We start from the raw sequence: 18,478 nt of genomic DNA, 5'->3' as shown, positions 1-18,478 counted from the left end.
TCTTTGTGTGTGTGTGTGTGTGTGTGTGTGTGTGAGAGTGTAAGTGTCTTTTGTGTTTGTGTGTGTGTGTGTGTGTGTGTGTGTGTGTGTGTGTGTGTGTGTGTGAGTGAGTGAGAGAGTGTGAGAGAGGGAGAGAGAGCGTGTAGAGTGGAGAGCGTCTCTTTCTGAGTGTGTGTGTGTGTGTGTGTGTGTGTGTGTGTGTGTGTGGTTGTGTAGGTGTGTGTGTTTGTGTGTGCACATTAGGTCTCACCCCTTTATATCTTTTTTTCTGCATGTGTGGCTGATTTTATTTGACAAATCGTATTTGCCAAATTCTATACAAATGCTCTCTGTGGCATACCTGTGTGTGTTTGTGTGTGTGTGTGTTTGTGTGTGTGTGTGTGAGCATGTGTTTTCTACATTGCATTTGTGCTCAAGTACCAGGCCTTAATTTCTGTGTGAAAATTTTCAGATTTATGTTGCATTTATTTTATTTTTTGGGGGGACAAATGGAAAAAACACACGTTTTTTTGCATTTCCCATTCATTTTCAATTGGGGTCATATTGACCCCAATGACCAGATTAAGCAACTTTTTTTTTACACATCTTCAGAACAACCGAATCAAGCCCAGTTTTTTTGTGTATGTATAGATAGATAATGTAGGAAAAGTCACAAAATTTTAATCCTCTGAGATGAAGGGAATCCTTTTTTTTAACTAATGAAAAGTCGATTGGGGTCATATAGACCCCAAGGACCGATTGAGGGTTAAATATACTGTGTTATTCTTGTTTATGCTGCATTTTTAATGTTTTTATCCAGTCAGTATCAAGCTTTTTATTCTGCTACACTAATCTGCATTTGCTATTTCCACATTGCTCTCAAATATCGCAGGAGAGGAATATCCCGTGTTTTCAACCCCAAAGTGCATCTCAGAGGTGCAGCAGCTTGTCTTGGCAGGCGTTCTTGGTTTTTTTTTTTTCCTTCTAACATTTTGCTGTCATCGCGCACACCCACCTGTGCGGTCATTCTGTTGTGGCTAGACGTTACTTTGTCTCTGAGCACGAGGCATCTGCTATTTCCATCAGCGTGTTGCAGTTCAAGTTAATGTGTGACATGTTTAACAGATGTGATTTTCCTCAGCCACATTTCAGCTCCCCAAGAATCTGAAGTTCTAGTACCACTGGGGGTGATTGCTTTCTTCCAGTCTGCCTTCCCAGACTTCTTAGTTTCATCATCCTCCTCAAAGGGTTTGGCGAGATCATTTGCACCGCTGAAAGGGGTTTCTTCCCTGGTTGCCTGATGCTTTCCAGACCCAAACGGGATCCCCCTAGTCCTTCTGCATTGGCAAAGAAATGGTTCCAGAATCCTTTTACAAGCGTCCTATCAGGTGTCACTCTCACTTGGGTCGCCCATTGACTCTGAAGAAGCAGATCATGTTTCTTTCCTGAAGAGGTGTTCATTTCACGCAATTGTACTTGAGAAGTAAAGCCTGTCGTCGGCCCAGATTATGATGGTGATTTAAATGATAGTTTCAAAATAAAAAAGAGGGGGGAAAACATCCTTGATTTACTTTTTGGCTTGGTGTGCCAGTTGTTTGAAAAACTCAGTCTTGTGTTAACCGCAGGATCTCTGGGGTGTGTGCGGACAGCAGGGTTGGTGTACGCCAAACTTGGAGGGAAACTCAAAGAAAACGAGCTCAGAACCACTAATAGTGTGCTTCAGACCACAAATAGGAGAGCGAGCCAGGAAGCGAACGTTGTTTTTGTTGAACCTCACCGTCTCTCCCTCTGAGGTTCTGTATTAATCTAGGTCTTGTTTCCAGAGCAAGAAGTTCCACCTCACGCTGTGCTGCTCGAGAGGCTGTTTGGGTTTAGCGGCTAGTGCGTATGGTTAGCGTATGGTGCTCTTTCCGAGGAGATATATGCTCCAGTTTATGGTTTGGGAACGTAAGGCTGTGTTGACACAATCATATGATATATTGCTGTAGAGCTGAAACAACGAATCGATTTAATCGATTAAAATCGATTATTAAAATAGTTGTCAACTAATTTAGTCATCGATTCGTTGCTAAATAATTTATTTGCCGTAAGCGGCTTATTTCGTGCATATTTCAAATCTGCGGTGACCAAAGTGTGGCAGTAATGAGCCACCGGAGGATTTACTCAGCCAGTACAGCAGGAGAAGTAGCGAATAGCCAATAGCTGGCCTCGTTTTATGTCACGTGCTTCCCGAACTGCGTCTGCAGCATTCAGCAGGATGTGGGAGTACTTTATTTTGAGCCTTCAAAAAAGAAGATTAACCTGTAAACTCTGCACTACTGAACTGTTTAAGGGACCGTTCACATATCGCGTCTTTTGCGCGCTCATGTTCGTTATTTCCAATGTAGGCGCGCAGTATGCGCGCTCATAATGGAAGCGAAGCGGTCGCGACGCACCCGTTTTTCCAGGCGCGTGCGCACCGCATCGAGTTAAAAACATTTCAACTTTTCAGAATGCAGCAAGCGCACCGCGGGTCATGTGACAAGAACTAACCAATCAGCTTCATCCTTTCCCGTAACAACGTTAAAAGCTCAGTCAAGATGAAAGGAACAGCTGATCATAGCTGTATATGGATTCCCATTTTGAAATAAATTTAGTAGCAGAGCTACTGCAAGCGATTTTTTTGAGCTGCAAATCCATTTATCCTTTGCTGAAATTTCTGCGTCTTCAAGGAGAGAGCACGTCATGGTTGCTTAGCAAAGGCAGACGCCTCAGGGGCGCTTCTGCCCGAGCGCTTTGGAAAGAAGGAGAAAGCGGTGCGCCTAGCGTTTTCCACGCGTTTTTAGGCGCGATTTGTGAACGGCCCCTAAGACTTTTATTTGTGCAGATTCTCCAGTACAATGTTGTTTGCAAATGTTTAGTCGTAAAAGCTGATAACATTGCTTTTTAACAGTTAACATTTAAAGCTTTACAAACATGTTCTGTGATCAGTTTGTCGTTTACCAGTTCATAATTCAGTCGTGCAGCCTAATTATGACTGAATGAGAGAGGTAAATGTTTAAAGATATTTGAAATGCACTTTTTTTTCTAAGTATTCACTGCTCTTTTTCACACAGCAGGTTTTTTGTGTGTGTCCGTTTTTTCTGGACAACCTTCTGATGGATTTTACTTTAAATTGTGAGTTCCATTCAGGTTTCATGCCATTGGCACTTTATTCGAAGGACTGTTTACAATTTCACAGCAAAAGCTATAAAGCTGTTTCCCAGTAAATAATAAAATACAACGCACTGCAATTTTATTCTGTTTTATCCTTATTCTTCGTGAAAATATGTTCTGAAAGATTCCTTAATAAGCTTTGTTCGGGATGATAAACTACTTTAGGAGCTCTAAGGACTGCCATGGTGAAAACATTATTTGAAATCTCCTTGTGAAATTTGCTAGAGTATGGGTCAGTGTTCTGATTGCAGAAGAGTTTGACAAGGGATCACTAACACATAATAAAACAACTCCAGGTATATTTGTGATGAGGATATGACAATGCAAAATTATTAAAATCTCTTAAAAATCTATGCTGAATTATAAAGACCCTTTATTAATAATTTACTTTGGGGGAAAAATGGAAAAAAACTAAAATATAAGTACATAAACCGATTAATCGATTAATCGTAAAAATAATCGACAGATTAATCGATTATCAAAATAATCGTTAGTTGCAGCCCTATATTGCTGCTTCTCAACCATTTTTTTTAATACATTTGTCATCTCATGCAATTCGTCTTAAGCAGAAAGTCTTCCCCATTTGCTGTGAACAAGTGAAGTGAACCATGATAGATATATTAAAAACATTCCTACATTATCTGTCTTTCTCACGTTTGGCACAATTAAAATAAAGTTATTATACTTATGGATCTACCAGATTGATTATTAAAATACGGTTAATTCTGCAATAATTTTACATTATAATTATTCCAAAATATTTCATTATTGAATAATTTATTTTATAAAAATCTAATAACATTTTTAATGTGTTAATAATACTTAATTTGATGTGAATGTCAGTTATTACTAGTTTTATCTGTATCAAGAGATATTCAATATTTCATCATACGTGATCGTTCCCCCTAGTTTTAAGTTTAACATTTTTTTGCCATTATCTAATTCTATTCATAAATAAATTTTACTCAATTTTACCTGTATTGTACATTCTAATGTTGTGATGTGATTTTAGTGTTTACAAATTTTATTTTTAAAATATAAACTAATTGAATTAAACAGTTAAAATATATTTAATTAATATTATATCCAATAAATTCTGGCCTGTGCATCAAGCCAGTAACCAACAAATCATGGCATTAGGTGATGTTAAAGTAATCAAAAATGTTCTAATGTAACATAATTTAAAAAATAGAAAATAAAAATATAAATTTGTAATATAATTATTGTATATCCGACATTGAGCATTTAAGATAATTTAAACAGATATCTAATATCGGCCGATATCATACCGATATATCATGAATTTCTAATGATATTGTGAAGCATTGCAATGTATTCAGTCATAAAAGGTGATGGTGAGCACTCCATCTTTGTCTATTAAAGATTTGTCATTTGATTGGATTTAAAGAGGTTTTTGTTGTTGTTTGCAGGTCCACACTGGTTTTACTGGATCTCATTGAGCTCTTTAACACTCATCAGGTTTTCCATGTGGGTTTAACATGACTTTTTAATAGTCCTCAGGTATAGATGTTTGTGGTGTGTGTGTGTGTGTGTAAACAGCACTTACAGTAGAGTAACAGAGGACAGGTGTTCGAATGGGACACCCTCAGTCTAATCCTCCAGTAATCCCGGCTGAAGCCAATGGACGGCACCCAACTGGAGAGAAGGAGCTGCAGCAGAGCTCGCAGTCGCCCTGTGGATTCCAGTGATATCGTCTCAATGTTTTTCCTTTCATGTCAGACGCATCGGCTCTGAGAACTGGAGTTAGAGTGCGTGACTCCGCAGTTCCCTCGCAAACACTGTGGTCTTGTGAATTTTTAGTAACATGACTGTAAACTCAAGAGCGCTCGCTGGGGAAGGGAGGGAACGCTGAACAAGGCCGGCAGTGTTTTCTTGTTTTTGTTCAGCTAATGACATGCAGTTTCAGGTTTCTTTTTAAATTATGTTTCTCGAGTCCAAAATTGGCCAAATTTTTTCCATTTTTATTAATTTTGTGCTTTGTTTGAGGAATTCTTAAACCGACCTTGACTCTTAAAGATAACGGTTCTTTACTGGTTTTAATGGTTCCATGGAGAACCTTTATCATCCATGGAATCTTTGCATTCCACACATAATGGATAAAGGTTCTTTAGATTATGAAAACATTATTTTACAATGTTTTGATGTTGTTCTATTATGAGTTTATTTTCACTCTTTCTGTAATCTCGCGCAGATGGAGTGTCCGGTCTCGCCAGCGCTCCAGCTCCTCGCTCCGGTCAGCAACAGTGACATCTCGTCCTCGTGTGAGCAGATCATGGTCCGGACACGCTCTGTAGCGGTCAACACCTCTGACGTGTCTCTGTCCACCGAGCCCGAGTGTCTGGGTCCCTGTGAGCCTGGCACCAGTGTTAACCTGGAGGGCATCGTCTGGCAGGAAACCGAGGACGGTAAGAAATCTTGGGAAGATGATTGGGGCATGTTGTATTTTCAAATGCACATCGTAAGCATCTCAAACTCAGAACAGATGCAGAGATGCGAAACTGAGAACTGAAAACACTGGATCATGAGCTGCTCGTGTGTAAATCAACACTTATTATCATGTGAATGGCACTTATTATCATGAACTAAAACCACAACAAACAATCTTTATTTAAATTACAATCTAAAAACATTTTATTTCAGCTAGTTGCCAAAATTTTTTAAATAAATTTAATAAAAAATTAATTAAATTGAAACTAAAATTAAAATGAAAAAGTAACTAAAAATAGTGTTTTAAACTGTTTTAGTATCACTATAATTTTTTTAATAGTTTGATTTTATATATATTTATAAAGTTTTTGTCATTACATTTATGTAATGTTTAGATAATGTTAAAGTTTTTGTAATTTAGTTTTTTTTTTGTCAATTTTACTAGTTTTTGTTTTTTCGCCTATATAGTTTTAATTTGTTTTTATTTCAGTTTGTTATTTTAGTACATCAAATTAAACAAAAAATATATATTAGAAAACGTTTTTTAATATTTCAGTGTCAGTTAAAATTTGTCAAGTAACGGATTTTTTTTTTTTTGTGCGTGTTTTTAGTTAACACTAATAACCCTGAATATAATAATAAAATCTAATTCAAAATATTAACAAAGACTAGTATATCCATAATACTAAAATAACACACAATTGCAGCAAGTCATATCGTGATTAAATTTTTTTTTTTGATTACTCAAAATCCGTAAATGTGCAGAAAATTATTTTAGGGATTTTCCTAATTTTCGCCACACAGAAATAATTAGATCATGTCCTTTCACTAAAGCCCTGCCCCTTAAAGACTTTTACGATTGGCTAGTTTCTGATTGGCTGACAGATTGTGTGATTTCTCAGGATGCTATGCAGCTAGCAAGGATGTTTAATATGTGGTTTCCCAAAAAATGCTCACAGGATATTGTGCGTATGTAAATAATCAAGCCTTTTTTTGTGCTTGTTACCCATCTGGTAAAGTGCATACTAGGGAGAACACACTTACATTTGCTTTCTTTTACTTCTTGGACACTAATTCCAGCTTGGCTTTGAGCTGCAGCTGGTGATTGACTGAAATAGTGCTGTTTGCCTCATTACGCAGAGCTTTTTCTCCCATAAAACTGATGTTTTCATCCAGGACTCGTGCCAAACTGTTTAGATCTGCATGTCAGGACTGAGTCGCTGTAGCCATTAGTCTTTTTTGTGTGTGTCTGTGCTATAAACAAACAAAATCCAGACATTGCAGTTTGTTTTCTCCACCTGATAAAGCTTAACCTTTCAATTTCAGACAAGGTCAAAAGATGCGGCGCAGCTCGTACTTTCACCTTTGCCCGCTCGTTCCATTAGCTTTGCTAACAAAGAAAAATTGTGCTACACTAAGTAGACATCCAAAAGGCCCTTTTTACCGCTACACGTACCGCCGCGGCGGCGGTATAAAGTGCTTTTGCAGCCTTTGACCACTGAGTGGCGCTTTAACCACAAGTTATCAAACAAGCGCATCAAAGCACATTATCGCTAATAGACGTCAGTTTTGCCTCGCTGATGTGTTAGATTTGATGGCTTCAGTCAGGGAAACTGAAAGAAAAACACTGTAGTTAAAATATTTAATATTTAATATCCACAGATGAAAATTTGGTACTTATGAAGTTATGTGCATTTCTTAGAACGAATTCAAGCAGGATGTTAAGCCTGTGCTTGAACCTGTGATTATATTTCTCTAATCTACATGGTATTAAACCATATCTTAGATTTGACACATTTAAAAGGTATGCAGTATTATTTATATTATATTATGCGTTATATTATTCAAAAGAAATTGTGGTTTACTTTGCATCGGAGCATTAAAAGTGGTAGCCTATTTTAGGGGGGTTGGCTACATGGATTAATATGCAAAATATTTTCATATATTATGCCTATAGCCTATTTTAATTTTATATTTTCAATATAAATATATTTTGTTGTTTTCATAAGGATTACTTTATCACAGAATATCTGTTTTCGGCAGCACTTGTTTAGTTTAAAAGTAGAAATGTCAAGCTTTCTATAGATATCTCTCTCATGTCTCTTCGTTGAGTATTCACGGAGTTACAGTTCGTTTTAATGACGTGTTTGTAAATGAAGATCAGCGCAGACAAAGGCTGCAGACAGCACACCTTGTTTGTTATCTTTATTTTATAAGTGCACAAAGTTTTGTTGTTATTATGTCTGTATCCAAAAAAAGTAGACCCTTTACAGATTCGATTGATGTATTGCTCTTATCTGTACGATTAAAACTGAAAGTGTAATTTAAGTTCTTTTCGGGGTTATCAGGAGAAAATGACTCATAACGCGTATCCGCATTAATCGACTCCAGAGGGTTAATAAAATAACATGCATTTTTGTTATTCGTTACCTGTCCTTTAACTTATTAACTTATTGGGAAAAAGACATTTGTCTGTAAACTGATTAAGAAATTGTTGCATGTTTAAATGTGAAGCACTGTATAATGTCGATCCCATTATTTAGGCCTAATTTGCCTAAAACAGGAAACGAATAAAATTAAACCAGCACGAGTAAATCTGTGAAACTCTAAAGAATTAATAAAACGTCCTCACAATTAAACTCAAGTTCTCTCATTATAATCAACAACATTCACACGATGTAAAAAAAAGCTTTAGTAATTGACAACTAAAGTAATTTTAAAGGGAACCTTCTTTACTTGTTTTTAAAGTAGGGTAATATCATATAGCCTAAAAAAAATCCCTGTTTATTTTAGAAAAAAAAAATCTGATTTATGATTTAAACCGATTTTTAAATCAATATTCAAATGACGAAGAAATTTTACAAAACAAGTTTTAATATAGTTCTTTATCATTCATTTAGCAGTTAAATTTATAACTGCAACAAGATGATAAAAAACAGTACTGTTATTACCTTAATGCTGGAAAGATGCTATTTTTGTTAATACTAGCCCATCATGCATCTAACCATCCACTCCGCTTTAAGAGCTGTTCAGATTAAAACTGCAGCTCCGCAGTGAGTCAGTGTCATGGACGGAGGACCTGTTCATATTTTTTCTAGTTTATATTTCCATCTCCTTATGCCACTGGTTTAGATTTTTTATTTTTTTCTTATAGAACTTGTTTGTAAATAGAGCAGTCACTGTCTGTGTCTACACCGGACGCGAGAGTTGTCATCTGTGCCCCACAGCGAAAAGTGTCTCTAAACTTGATGACATCACACTGTAGTCAAATCATCTGAACGCAGTGTCAGAACATTTCATCATAAACAGAACGAGCATCAGTTCACTGATGGGGATCGAGTCCAGTGCATCCATCACTGTGTTCTGTTGTCTTCTGTTGGATCGCTCCACTCGTGTCCAGTGTGGATCTGGCGTGTGTTTTTTATTGTTTTATTTTACAGCCCTGCTTGTTTTAATGTTTTTATTAAATATCTGTATTGACTGCATGGTCATATTATCGAATTATTTACTGCCATGATGCGACCTACAAAAGTAAAGCTCGGCGAGTGGATGAACGAGCATTGCTGCAGGTTGATTTTCGGCGGATGTGCTGTGCTTGTGTTCCCGCGGTCGTCTTCATTTCATCAGGTGAAACATCTCTCTCACTCCGAAGCAGAGTCTGTGAGAAGCAACAACTTCCCCTCCACGCGCTCTGATACCAGAAACATAACATAGCATATAAAATAATAATAATAAAAAAATAACTGGAGAGTTTCAAAGTGGCTTAAGCTATTTTGTGTAAACTTTTTTCCCTATAGCCTATCACATGCCAAGCTAATAACATTGTAAGCATTACATCTTTAATTGCTGCTTTCTGCTGTGAAAATTTTGTTTGTGATGAAAATAACAGTATATTTTTGTCAGTTTTTTTTATCTAAACAGATCGATTAACTTCAAGATTTCAAAATCAGATAGCATGCTGATAATGTAGCACTGTAAGATTACATTTGTTTGAACGCATTATTGCAAAAGCGATTGAGTGTGAATCTGTTTAAATCATGCTGTAACCCAAAAATAATCAGTAAAAGAAACAGACAAACTCTTAACATCCCGCTCGACTCGTGCAGTCAACCTTCTGATCAAGCTAAATATGTTGGCTGTTGGCATGAATTTTACTCGTGATAAGAAGCTCATATTCAAGTGTTTGTGCAAAAATTATTAATGTGCATTAATGACAGGGAGGCGCCGTCTCATCACTTTAATTTTTCATGATAATGAATGTATAATTTTTAAATTTAGACGAAAAGGAATAGTGTAATGTGTGAATGTTGCATTTCTCTCGTCGAAGAGAGCCAGCACTGTTAATATAATCAAAACTACAGTCGTATATAAACTGCTTCAGCAAGTGAAAGCCCATAAAGACACATATGAAGTCCATATGAAAGAGCAATTCACACTTTTATCTCGACCCCCACATCCATGAATAACTACCCAAAACCCAACCCCCTCCAGCTGAACAGAACTCGGTCTGTGTTTTGGCTCTGAGGAACGGTGTGTTACTGGGCTGAAACATGCCTGCACTCAGCAGAACTCTTTGTATTCATAATTTTCTCGCAGCCCATATTATTATTTTCACAAGACCATAATGATAATAAAAAAATCATCAATTAATAATTAATCATTATTTTAAGAAAATCATTGTTATTTGTGATCGTGGATGTTTGCGGGAGGCTTTAAGACCAAGCGGAATCCTCTGTTCCCGCCTCACAGCGCACGGGTCTCGAGGCTTCACTGTCTGCAGCTTGACTTTACTGAATCAGGGGTGCGTTTCCCGAAAGCATCGTTAGCCAACTATGGTCGCAAGCTCCGTCGTTACCAACGTAGTTCAACGATTTGGTGTTTCCCGAAACCATAGTTCAAACAAACATTCGCAAATTTCATCGCAAACTTGTGTCGTTGGAACGACAGCTCTCCACCTGTGGTTAGAGGCATAGTTCGTCGTTAGTTTGCTGTGTCGACGTCGTTGATTGCGCCGCACCTGGGCTGTGTTCGATTCACAGTTATCGACTCTATGCCCTAATTCCTTTAGACGATTTCACCATCCACTTTTAATGATTTAAAAGACTTAAAGTTGTGGTTAAAGTTTATTACCTAATTCGCCTTCTTTATTTTTATTACAAATGCAGTTTGAAACTATATAGCAACGCGGCCCTCCCAATTATTCTCCCTTCGAAGTGCCCTCTGAAAGCATTAATCTTGCCGATTGGAACACAGCCGCATCGTTTCGTTTGTGCGAAGAAACGGTGAGTTTGTCGAGTGAGTTACCTTTGTAAAAACATTCCAAAAGACATATTTGTCATATAACAATATTGGTAAAACAGTGTGTTAGAGGTTTTCACTTATATAAAATGTTAACACTCAAATCAAAGTAATTTTATAGTAAATGAATGTAGCAAAATAAAGTAACAAAAATGTATAAATATGTGAGAGATTTTGTTGTTTTTACAGAATTATAAAATAGAATACTCCCTACAAATGTGTTTGTGTATGTACGTGTATATATATATATATATATATATATATATATATATATATATATATATATATATATATATATATATATATATATATATATATATATATATATATATAGAGAGAGAGAGAGAGAGAGAGAGAGAGAGAGAGAGAGAGAGAGAGAGAGAGAGAGAGCGAGCGAGAGAGAGACAGTATAGACACTGTTTAAAAAAAATATATTTTTTTGTGCGTGTTTTTAAATGTTCATTTAATGCATATCAGCAAATGAACCAAATATTTAACAGATGTTATGTCAGATTAAATAAATGGTTTAAACTGCAATGGTGGCTGGATGCTGCACAGGTGACAGGAGGTATGGGTGAAGAAGATATCCTGTCTCCCAGCAGAATCAGAATCAGAATCAGAATCAGAATGAGCTTTATTGCCAGGTATGTTCACACATACGAGGAATTTGTTTTCGTGACAGAGCTCCGCAGTGCAACATAACAGCGACAGAACAAAAAACACAATAAGGAATAAAAAATACAATACAGCCAGCTATCACCAAAGTCATGCCTCCTCTTCAGCCACCTGCAAACTGCAGAAGTGGCCCACACAAAAGAGTCATGTGTGCTTCCATCACCCATCCATCAGGCCATCACCCACCACCTCCAGAAATTTCCAACAGCATAATAATGGAGTGTAGCTAACAACTGAATTTAAAGCAATGTTTCTTCTTATTGCCCTCTGAAGATATGAAGCCTGATGTTAGAGGACCAGGCAAGAGGGGGCCTGATGTTGAAGGGCCAGACTGGAGAGGGCCTGATGTTGAAGGGCCAGACTGGAGAGGGCCTGATGTTGAAGGGCCAGACTGGAGAGGGCCTGATGTTGGAGGGCCAGACTGGAGAGGGCCTGATGTTGGAGGGCCAGACTGGAGAGGGCCTGATGCTGGAGGGCCAGACTGGAGAGGGCCTGATGTTGGAGGGCCAGACTGGAGAGGGCCTGATGTTGGAGGGCCAGACTGGAGAGGGCCTGATGCTGGAGGGCCAGACTGGAGAGGGCCTGATGTTGGAGGGCCAGACTGGAGAGGGCCTGATGCTGGAGGGCCAGACTGGAGAGGGCCTGATGCTGGAGGGCCAGACTGGAGAGGGCCTGATGTTGGAGGGCCAGACTGGAGAGGGCCTGATGCTGGGGGGCCAGACTGGAGAGGGCCTGATGCTGGGGGGCCAGACTGGAGAGGGCCTGATGCTGGGGGGCCAGACTGGAGAGGGCCTGATGTTGAAGGGCCAGACTGGAGAGGGCCTGATGTTGAAGGGCCAGACTGGAGAGGGCCTGATGTTGAAGGGCCAGACTGGAGAGGGCCTGATGTTGAAGGGCCAGACTGGAGAGGGCCTGATGTTGAAGGGCCAGACTGGAGAGGGCCTGATGTTGAAGGGCCAGACTGGAGAGGGCCTGATGCTGGGGGGCCAGACTGGAGAGGGCCTGATGTTGAAGGGCCAGACTGGAGAGGGCCTAATTTTGGAGGGCCAGACTGGAGAGGGCCTAATGTTGAAGGGCCAGACTGGAGAGGGCCTGATGTTGGAGGGCCAGACTGGAGAGGGCCTGATGTTGAAGGGCCAGACTGGAGAGGGCCTGATGTTGAAGGGCCAGACTGGAGAGGGCCTGATGCTGGGGGGCCAGACTGGAGAGGGCCTGATGTTGGAGGGCCAGACTGGAGAGGGCCTGATGTTGGAGGGCCAGACTGGAGAGGGCCTGATGTTGAAGGGCCAGACTGGAGAGGGCCTGATGTTGAAGGGCCAGACTGGAGAGGGCCTGATGCTGGGGGGCCAGACTGGAGAGGGCCTGATGTTGAAGGGCCAGACTGGAGAGGGCCTGATGTTGAAGGGCCAGACTGGAGAGGGCCTGATGTTGGAGGGCCAGACTGGAGAGGGCCTGATGTTGGAGGGCCAGACTGGAGAGGGCCTGATGTTGGAGGGCCAGACTGGAGAGGGCCTGATGTTGAAGGGCCAGACTGGAGAGGGCCTGATGCTGGGGGGCCAGACTGGAGAGGGCCTGATGTTGAAGGGCCAGACTGGAGAGGGCCTGATGCTGGGGGGCCAGACTGGAGAGGGCCTGATGTTGAAGGGCCAGACTGGAGAGGGCCTGATGTTGAAGGGCCAGACTGGAGAGGGCCTGATGTTGAAGGGCCAGACTGGAGAGGGCCTGATGTTGAAGGGCCAGACTGGAGAGGGCCTGATGTTGGAGGGCCAGACTGGAGAGGGCCTGATGTTGGAGGGCCAGACTGGAGAGGGCCTGATGTTGAAGGGCCAGACTGGAGAGGGCCTGATGTTGGAGGGCCAGACTGGAGAGGGCCTGATGCTGGGGGGCCAGACTGGAGAGGGCCTGATGTTGGGGGGCCAGACTGGAGAGGGCCTGATGTTGAAGGGCCAGACTGGAGAGGGCCTGATGCTGGGGGGCCAGACTGGAGAGGGCCTGATGCTGGGGGGCCAGACTGGAGAGGGCCTGATGCTGGGGGGCCAGACTGGAGGAGGGCCTGATGTTGGAGGCCTGAACTTTGAAGGCAAAGGCCTGGTTTATACACATGTATACCTCCAAGGATCCTTCCATTGCAACAGGCCCCAGGATGGCCAAAACTGTCTCTTCCTCTGAGGGAGAGGAGGAACTGTATTGATACCCCATCAGTCTTGTTTGCTTCCCTCTTACGCGCCGTAGCCCTCCGTTTTGTCACAATTGCGAAGTCCCTCCATTATTCCTGACTTCTGGGCTTTGTTCGTATCCATAGCTAGCATAATTTTTTTTGAGTCATTTCTGCACAGATTTTATTTTTGTCAGCATTTGTAATGCTGTTTTGCAGCTTTGAAAATAGCTGGACTTAATTATTTTCCCCCTCCTCCAAAAGAACTGCAATTTCATGCTTTGAAAATTGGGGTTTTCGGCTAATTTTCTTTAACACATGACAGAATGGCAAGGAGACTTAAATAGGAAAAATTTAGCACAATAAGCATCATGTGTCCACAACAGTACACCACAGTTAAAAAAATATTTATATTTTTTAAATTGTGGTTAAGTAGCCTATATCAGTATTAGCTAAATAGCCTAAGAAATAGTATGTATATGAAATTGTGAAATTATTGACATTGAGATCAGAAAAGAGCACATTTTTAACTCCGTGTGTGTAGGCCTATATAATGTATTGCAGAACAAATAAATGATTCGTTATTACTCGAATCCTATGTAACATCATTTCAAAAGAGTAATTCGAGTCGAAGAAAAGATAAAATAAATCCAAATTACTGAAGGTGGCGGTATGTGCTCATGTCTCCCGTCTGCCATTAGATCGAAGAAGAAGAAGAACGACGGCTCAAACCAGCGTAGATTGAACGATGGATCTGCGACACAGGTACTATGGTTTCGGGAAACAGTAGTGACTAGCTAGTTGATTTCTTTAAAGATGCATCGTACTATGGTAGTTAAACCAGCGAGTTGCATCGTTGTATGGGAAACGCACCCCAGATTGAGGCCAATACAACTTATTGATCATGAGCCCAGGGCCAGAGCAAGCTCAAATGCCGCTCTAGGCAGAGCACGATCGTGCTGCCCCCCTCACATTCACAATTAGGGATCCTTAAGATGCATGTAAACATTTTTTTTTTTAATCTATGAAATTACACTAAAATAAAAACGTGCAAGCATGTTTTCAGAGTTTTTTTTTTTTTTTTGCCTCACTGATGTGTTAGATTTGATGGCTTCAGTCAGGGAAAAGGAAAGAAAAACACTGTAGTTGAAATATTTAATATTATTAATATTTAATATCCACAAACGAAAGTTTTGTATTTTTGAAGTTATGTGCATTTCTTAGAACGAATTCAAGCAGGATAAATATCAAAACTGTGCCTGAGCCTGTGCTTATTTTTTCTTTAAGCAACATCCTATTTTTAGATTTGACACATTTGAAAGGTGAGCAGTATTATTTGTAATATATATAATTTATATTATATTTTAAAATTCATTTAATAAAACAATATTGAAGATTTGAACATTGAATTATTCATTACCTGTCCTTTATTTTGACAGATAACTTCTTGGGAATTTTTATTTTTTGTATGTACACTAATTTAGACATCCTTGCATGTTTTATTAATTATTTCCTTTATTTTAGTAAAACGTGAAGCACGTATAATTTAGTTCCCATTATTTAAGCCTAATTAGACTAAAACAAAAAACGAATAAATGTATATGCAGTGCTTGTGCTGCCATGGTGTTTATTTCGTCGGGTGAATCATCTCTCTCACTCCGCAGCAGAGTCCGTGAGCAGAATGAAGCAGCAACTCCTCCTCTGCGCTCAGAGCATTTCATATTCACTCCGCTGCGCGCTTACTGAAACACGCTCCACCTTCTCTACGCGGATAAAGTTAATTCAGTATGTTTGAAATTTCATTTCACGTCTCTGTCAGACGCGCGGGGAGAGTTGAGCCACTCAGAACTATGGGAGCCTTGAGTGGAGCATCAGTGGATGTTAAAAAGAAAACCGATTTTCCTTCAAATAAACCAATGTAAATTACACATTCTACTTAAACAATAAAATTATTTACGTTGTAAAGCATTTGCAAAATGTGTATGAATATTCAAACTCAAGTGTTTGTGCGAAAATTATTAATGCACATTAATGACAGGGAGGCACCCTCTTGATCACTTGAATTTTTTCCTGATAATTAATTTACTTTAAATTGCGGTGTCTCATATACATGATATCTTGAAATGCTTAGAAATAAGAGACAGCAGATTATTGTAAGTCTAAAGTTTATTAAATAATAGCAAGTTTACAATAAATGTACAAAATTGCAATAAATTAGTTACATTCCAGTTGCGCATCCGTTGCACTGCACTACAGCTGGCAAAACCTTCTGAAGGTGGTCAATGTATCTGTTGCAGACCGTTTTTGTCAAGCAATTGCACCAAAAAGTTACAATGGCCTCAAGAAGCTCGTCTTTATTTCTTGGCTTGACCTGAAGTCTGATAAATTCCTTCAGTGCGTGCCACACCAGCTCGATGGGATTAAGATCTGGTGATCTGCAAGTGAAAAAAAATGTGGGCACGGTTTGTTAAACCGAGGGAACAGTTTATGAATTCGTGAGTACGGTTTATAAAAGTCATGACAACTCGTTTTTAAGGTTGGCAACTTTAACTTATAGAAATAATTTAAGCAATTTAATGCGTTATTATACTAGTTTAAATCTGAATTTTTTATACTATTAATCTGAATTTAGAATCTCATGGAATTTTAAGTTTAAATGGATGAAAATGCAACAGTGAATGGTAAATATAGCCTAAATAACAGAAGACCTTGATTGCATGTTACCATGAAACTAACAGAATAATTAGTTTTTTTTTTACAATAACAATTCATGTATAAAATGGCACAGCAACATTTTTATCAAACACTTTCACGTTGTCCACAACTGAGCAACGCGAGAGGAATGTATTGCGCAAGAGCGCACAAGTGAATGTGAAGAGAATTTTTAGAGGGTAGGAGGATTTTTTATTCTTAAATGTTCATATGCATATGATTTCAGTATGACGGAAAAATATTAAAATGAGCAAAAATATGCCACAGTAGACCAGCTGCTCATGCTGAACTGCGCTGTTTACAATGAATATGTGCGTGTGAGGCACCAGCGCATAAAACAGCTGAAATATACCATACTCAATTTTTGCTCACACGGTTAAGGCATAATTGGAGACAGTTTGAAAAATCAAGAATAACAGCAGTTAATAAGAATTTTTTGCTGTTAGAGCTAATGCTGGACCGCTCTCATTTCGTTACGCATATGGAACTTGAAGGATTTCATTTATTATTTTTTGCTAAGAGCAAACCAGAATGAAAAATATATATTTTTTAATCCTTATATATATATATATATATAGGAACACACACACACAGATTAGAACAATATTTTTATTCTGGTTTGTTTATATATATAGAGAGAGAGAGAGAGAGAGAGAGTGAGTGAAGTGACATTCAGCCAAGTATGGTGACCCATACTCAGAATTCGTGCTCTGCATTTAACCCATCCGAAATGCACACACACAGAGCAGTGAACACACACACACACACACACACTGTGAGCACACACCCGGAGCAGTGGGCATCATTTATGCTGCGGCGCCCGGGGAGCAGTTGGGGGTTCGATGCCTTGCTCAAGGGCACCTAAGTCGTGGTATTGAGGGTGGAGAGAGAACTGTACATGCACTCCCCCCACCCACAATTCCTGCCGGCCCGGGACTCGAACTCACAACCTTTCGATTGGGAGTCCGACTCTCTAACCATTAGGCCACGATTTCCCGAGTTATAATATAATATAGTTATAATATAATGCTATTGATGTTTTACTTGTCCTTACATCTTCGTTTACAAACCCTCATTTTATTTTTACAGTCAGTTCAAAATTCGTCCCTTTGCGCCATCTGGCGGTAGTTAAGCGGTCCGCACGGCGGTAGTGCCCAAATAGGCTGTCAACCTACTGTAGTTCACACCACGTCACATGCTTCCTGTGTTCCCCGGTCTCTTCATATCTCCATCCGTCTCGCTTTACCTCCCGTCCTGATGAGTCTGTTCCTCTCATAAAGTTTGAGAGTCGTGTAATGGATGGACTTCTGGATTATTGGTCCATCTTATGTGCTTTGACTTAAATAACACGTGTGTGGTTTTTCATGAAGTTCATACAAGGCAGTATCATTATAGTTTTGAATTTGTAATTTAAAGTTTTTAAGTGCACTCAAATTTCAAGATTTTTGATTTGGTTTAGTTCTCACAGAAATAAGGTTCAACATTAGTTAACATGAACCATTTCTTTTTCTTTACTGCATGTTAGTTAATAAAAAAAGTTATTCATTGTATCTTGTTTGGTTACAATGCATTGACTATTGTTTTATCAAATTAAATAAAAAATATATATTTTAGTGTTTTTTTTAAATCCCTGATAATTATAGCTTTTATTTATTTTTTTTTGCCAACGATAACTGATTTGGCAAGGATCAGTAATGACTTCTGTGGTGAAAATGGACAGGTCTTGTAGTTGTAGGTGTTGGCAATCAGAAAACATCACCCCAGCTAATAGAAATTTACTTGCACAGCTGGGTAGTTTCTGCATCACTGATGCATGGCATATTCTGCATATGTATATGAGTCTCATCCAAAACATTGCATTCTGTTTAATTAAAGTCATGTTCATTTGCAACTTAAAGCTATAGAACCTCTTTACGTTGTAATTTCACTACCAAACAATGACCTTTAGGGGAACCATGCGGATCAAAGATCGCCTTCCTCTTGGGCTGGCAACCCAGACCCTCCTCCATCAACCTG

The 18,478-nt window shown here is 39.4% G+C and overlaps 1 protein-coding gene across 4 annotated transcripts in view; it reads left to right on the top strand.

Moving 5' to 3' along the window:
- The window catches only part of LOC132133251 (zinc finger protein 609-like), a 91,020-nt gene that overhangs the window by 59,706 nt on the left and 12,836 nt on the right, over window positions 1–18,478 (top strand). For all 4 annotated transcript variants that reach the window (XM_059546048.1, XM_059546049.1, XM_059546050.1 and 1 more), the window contains one exon: window positions 5,387–5,600. In XM_059546048.1, the coding sequence (XP_059402031.1) occupies window positions 5,387–5,600 (214 nt within the window). The remainder of the gene's footprint in view (window positions 1–5,386; window positions 5,601–18,478) is intronic.

This window comes from Carassius carassius, chromosome 50 (genome assembly GCF_963082965.1).
Source record: "Carassius carassius chromosome 50, fCarCar2.1, whole genome shotgun sequence".
Classification (NCBI taxonomy): Eukaryota; Metazoa; Chordata; class Actinopteri; order Cypriniformes; family Cyprinidae; genus Carassius; species Carassius carassius.
This window is presented reverse-complemented; position numbering and strand designations above follow the sequence as displayed.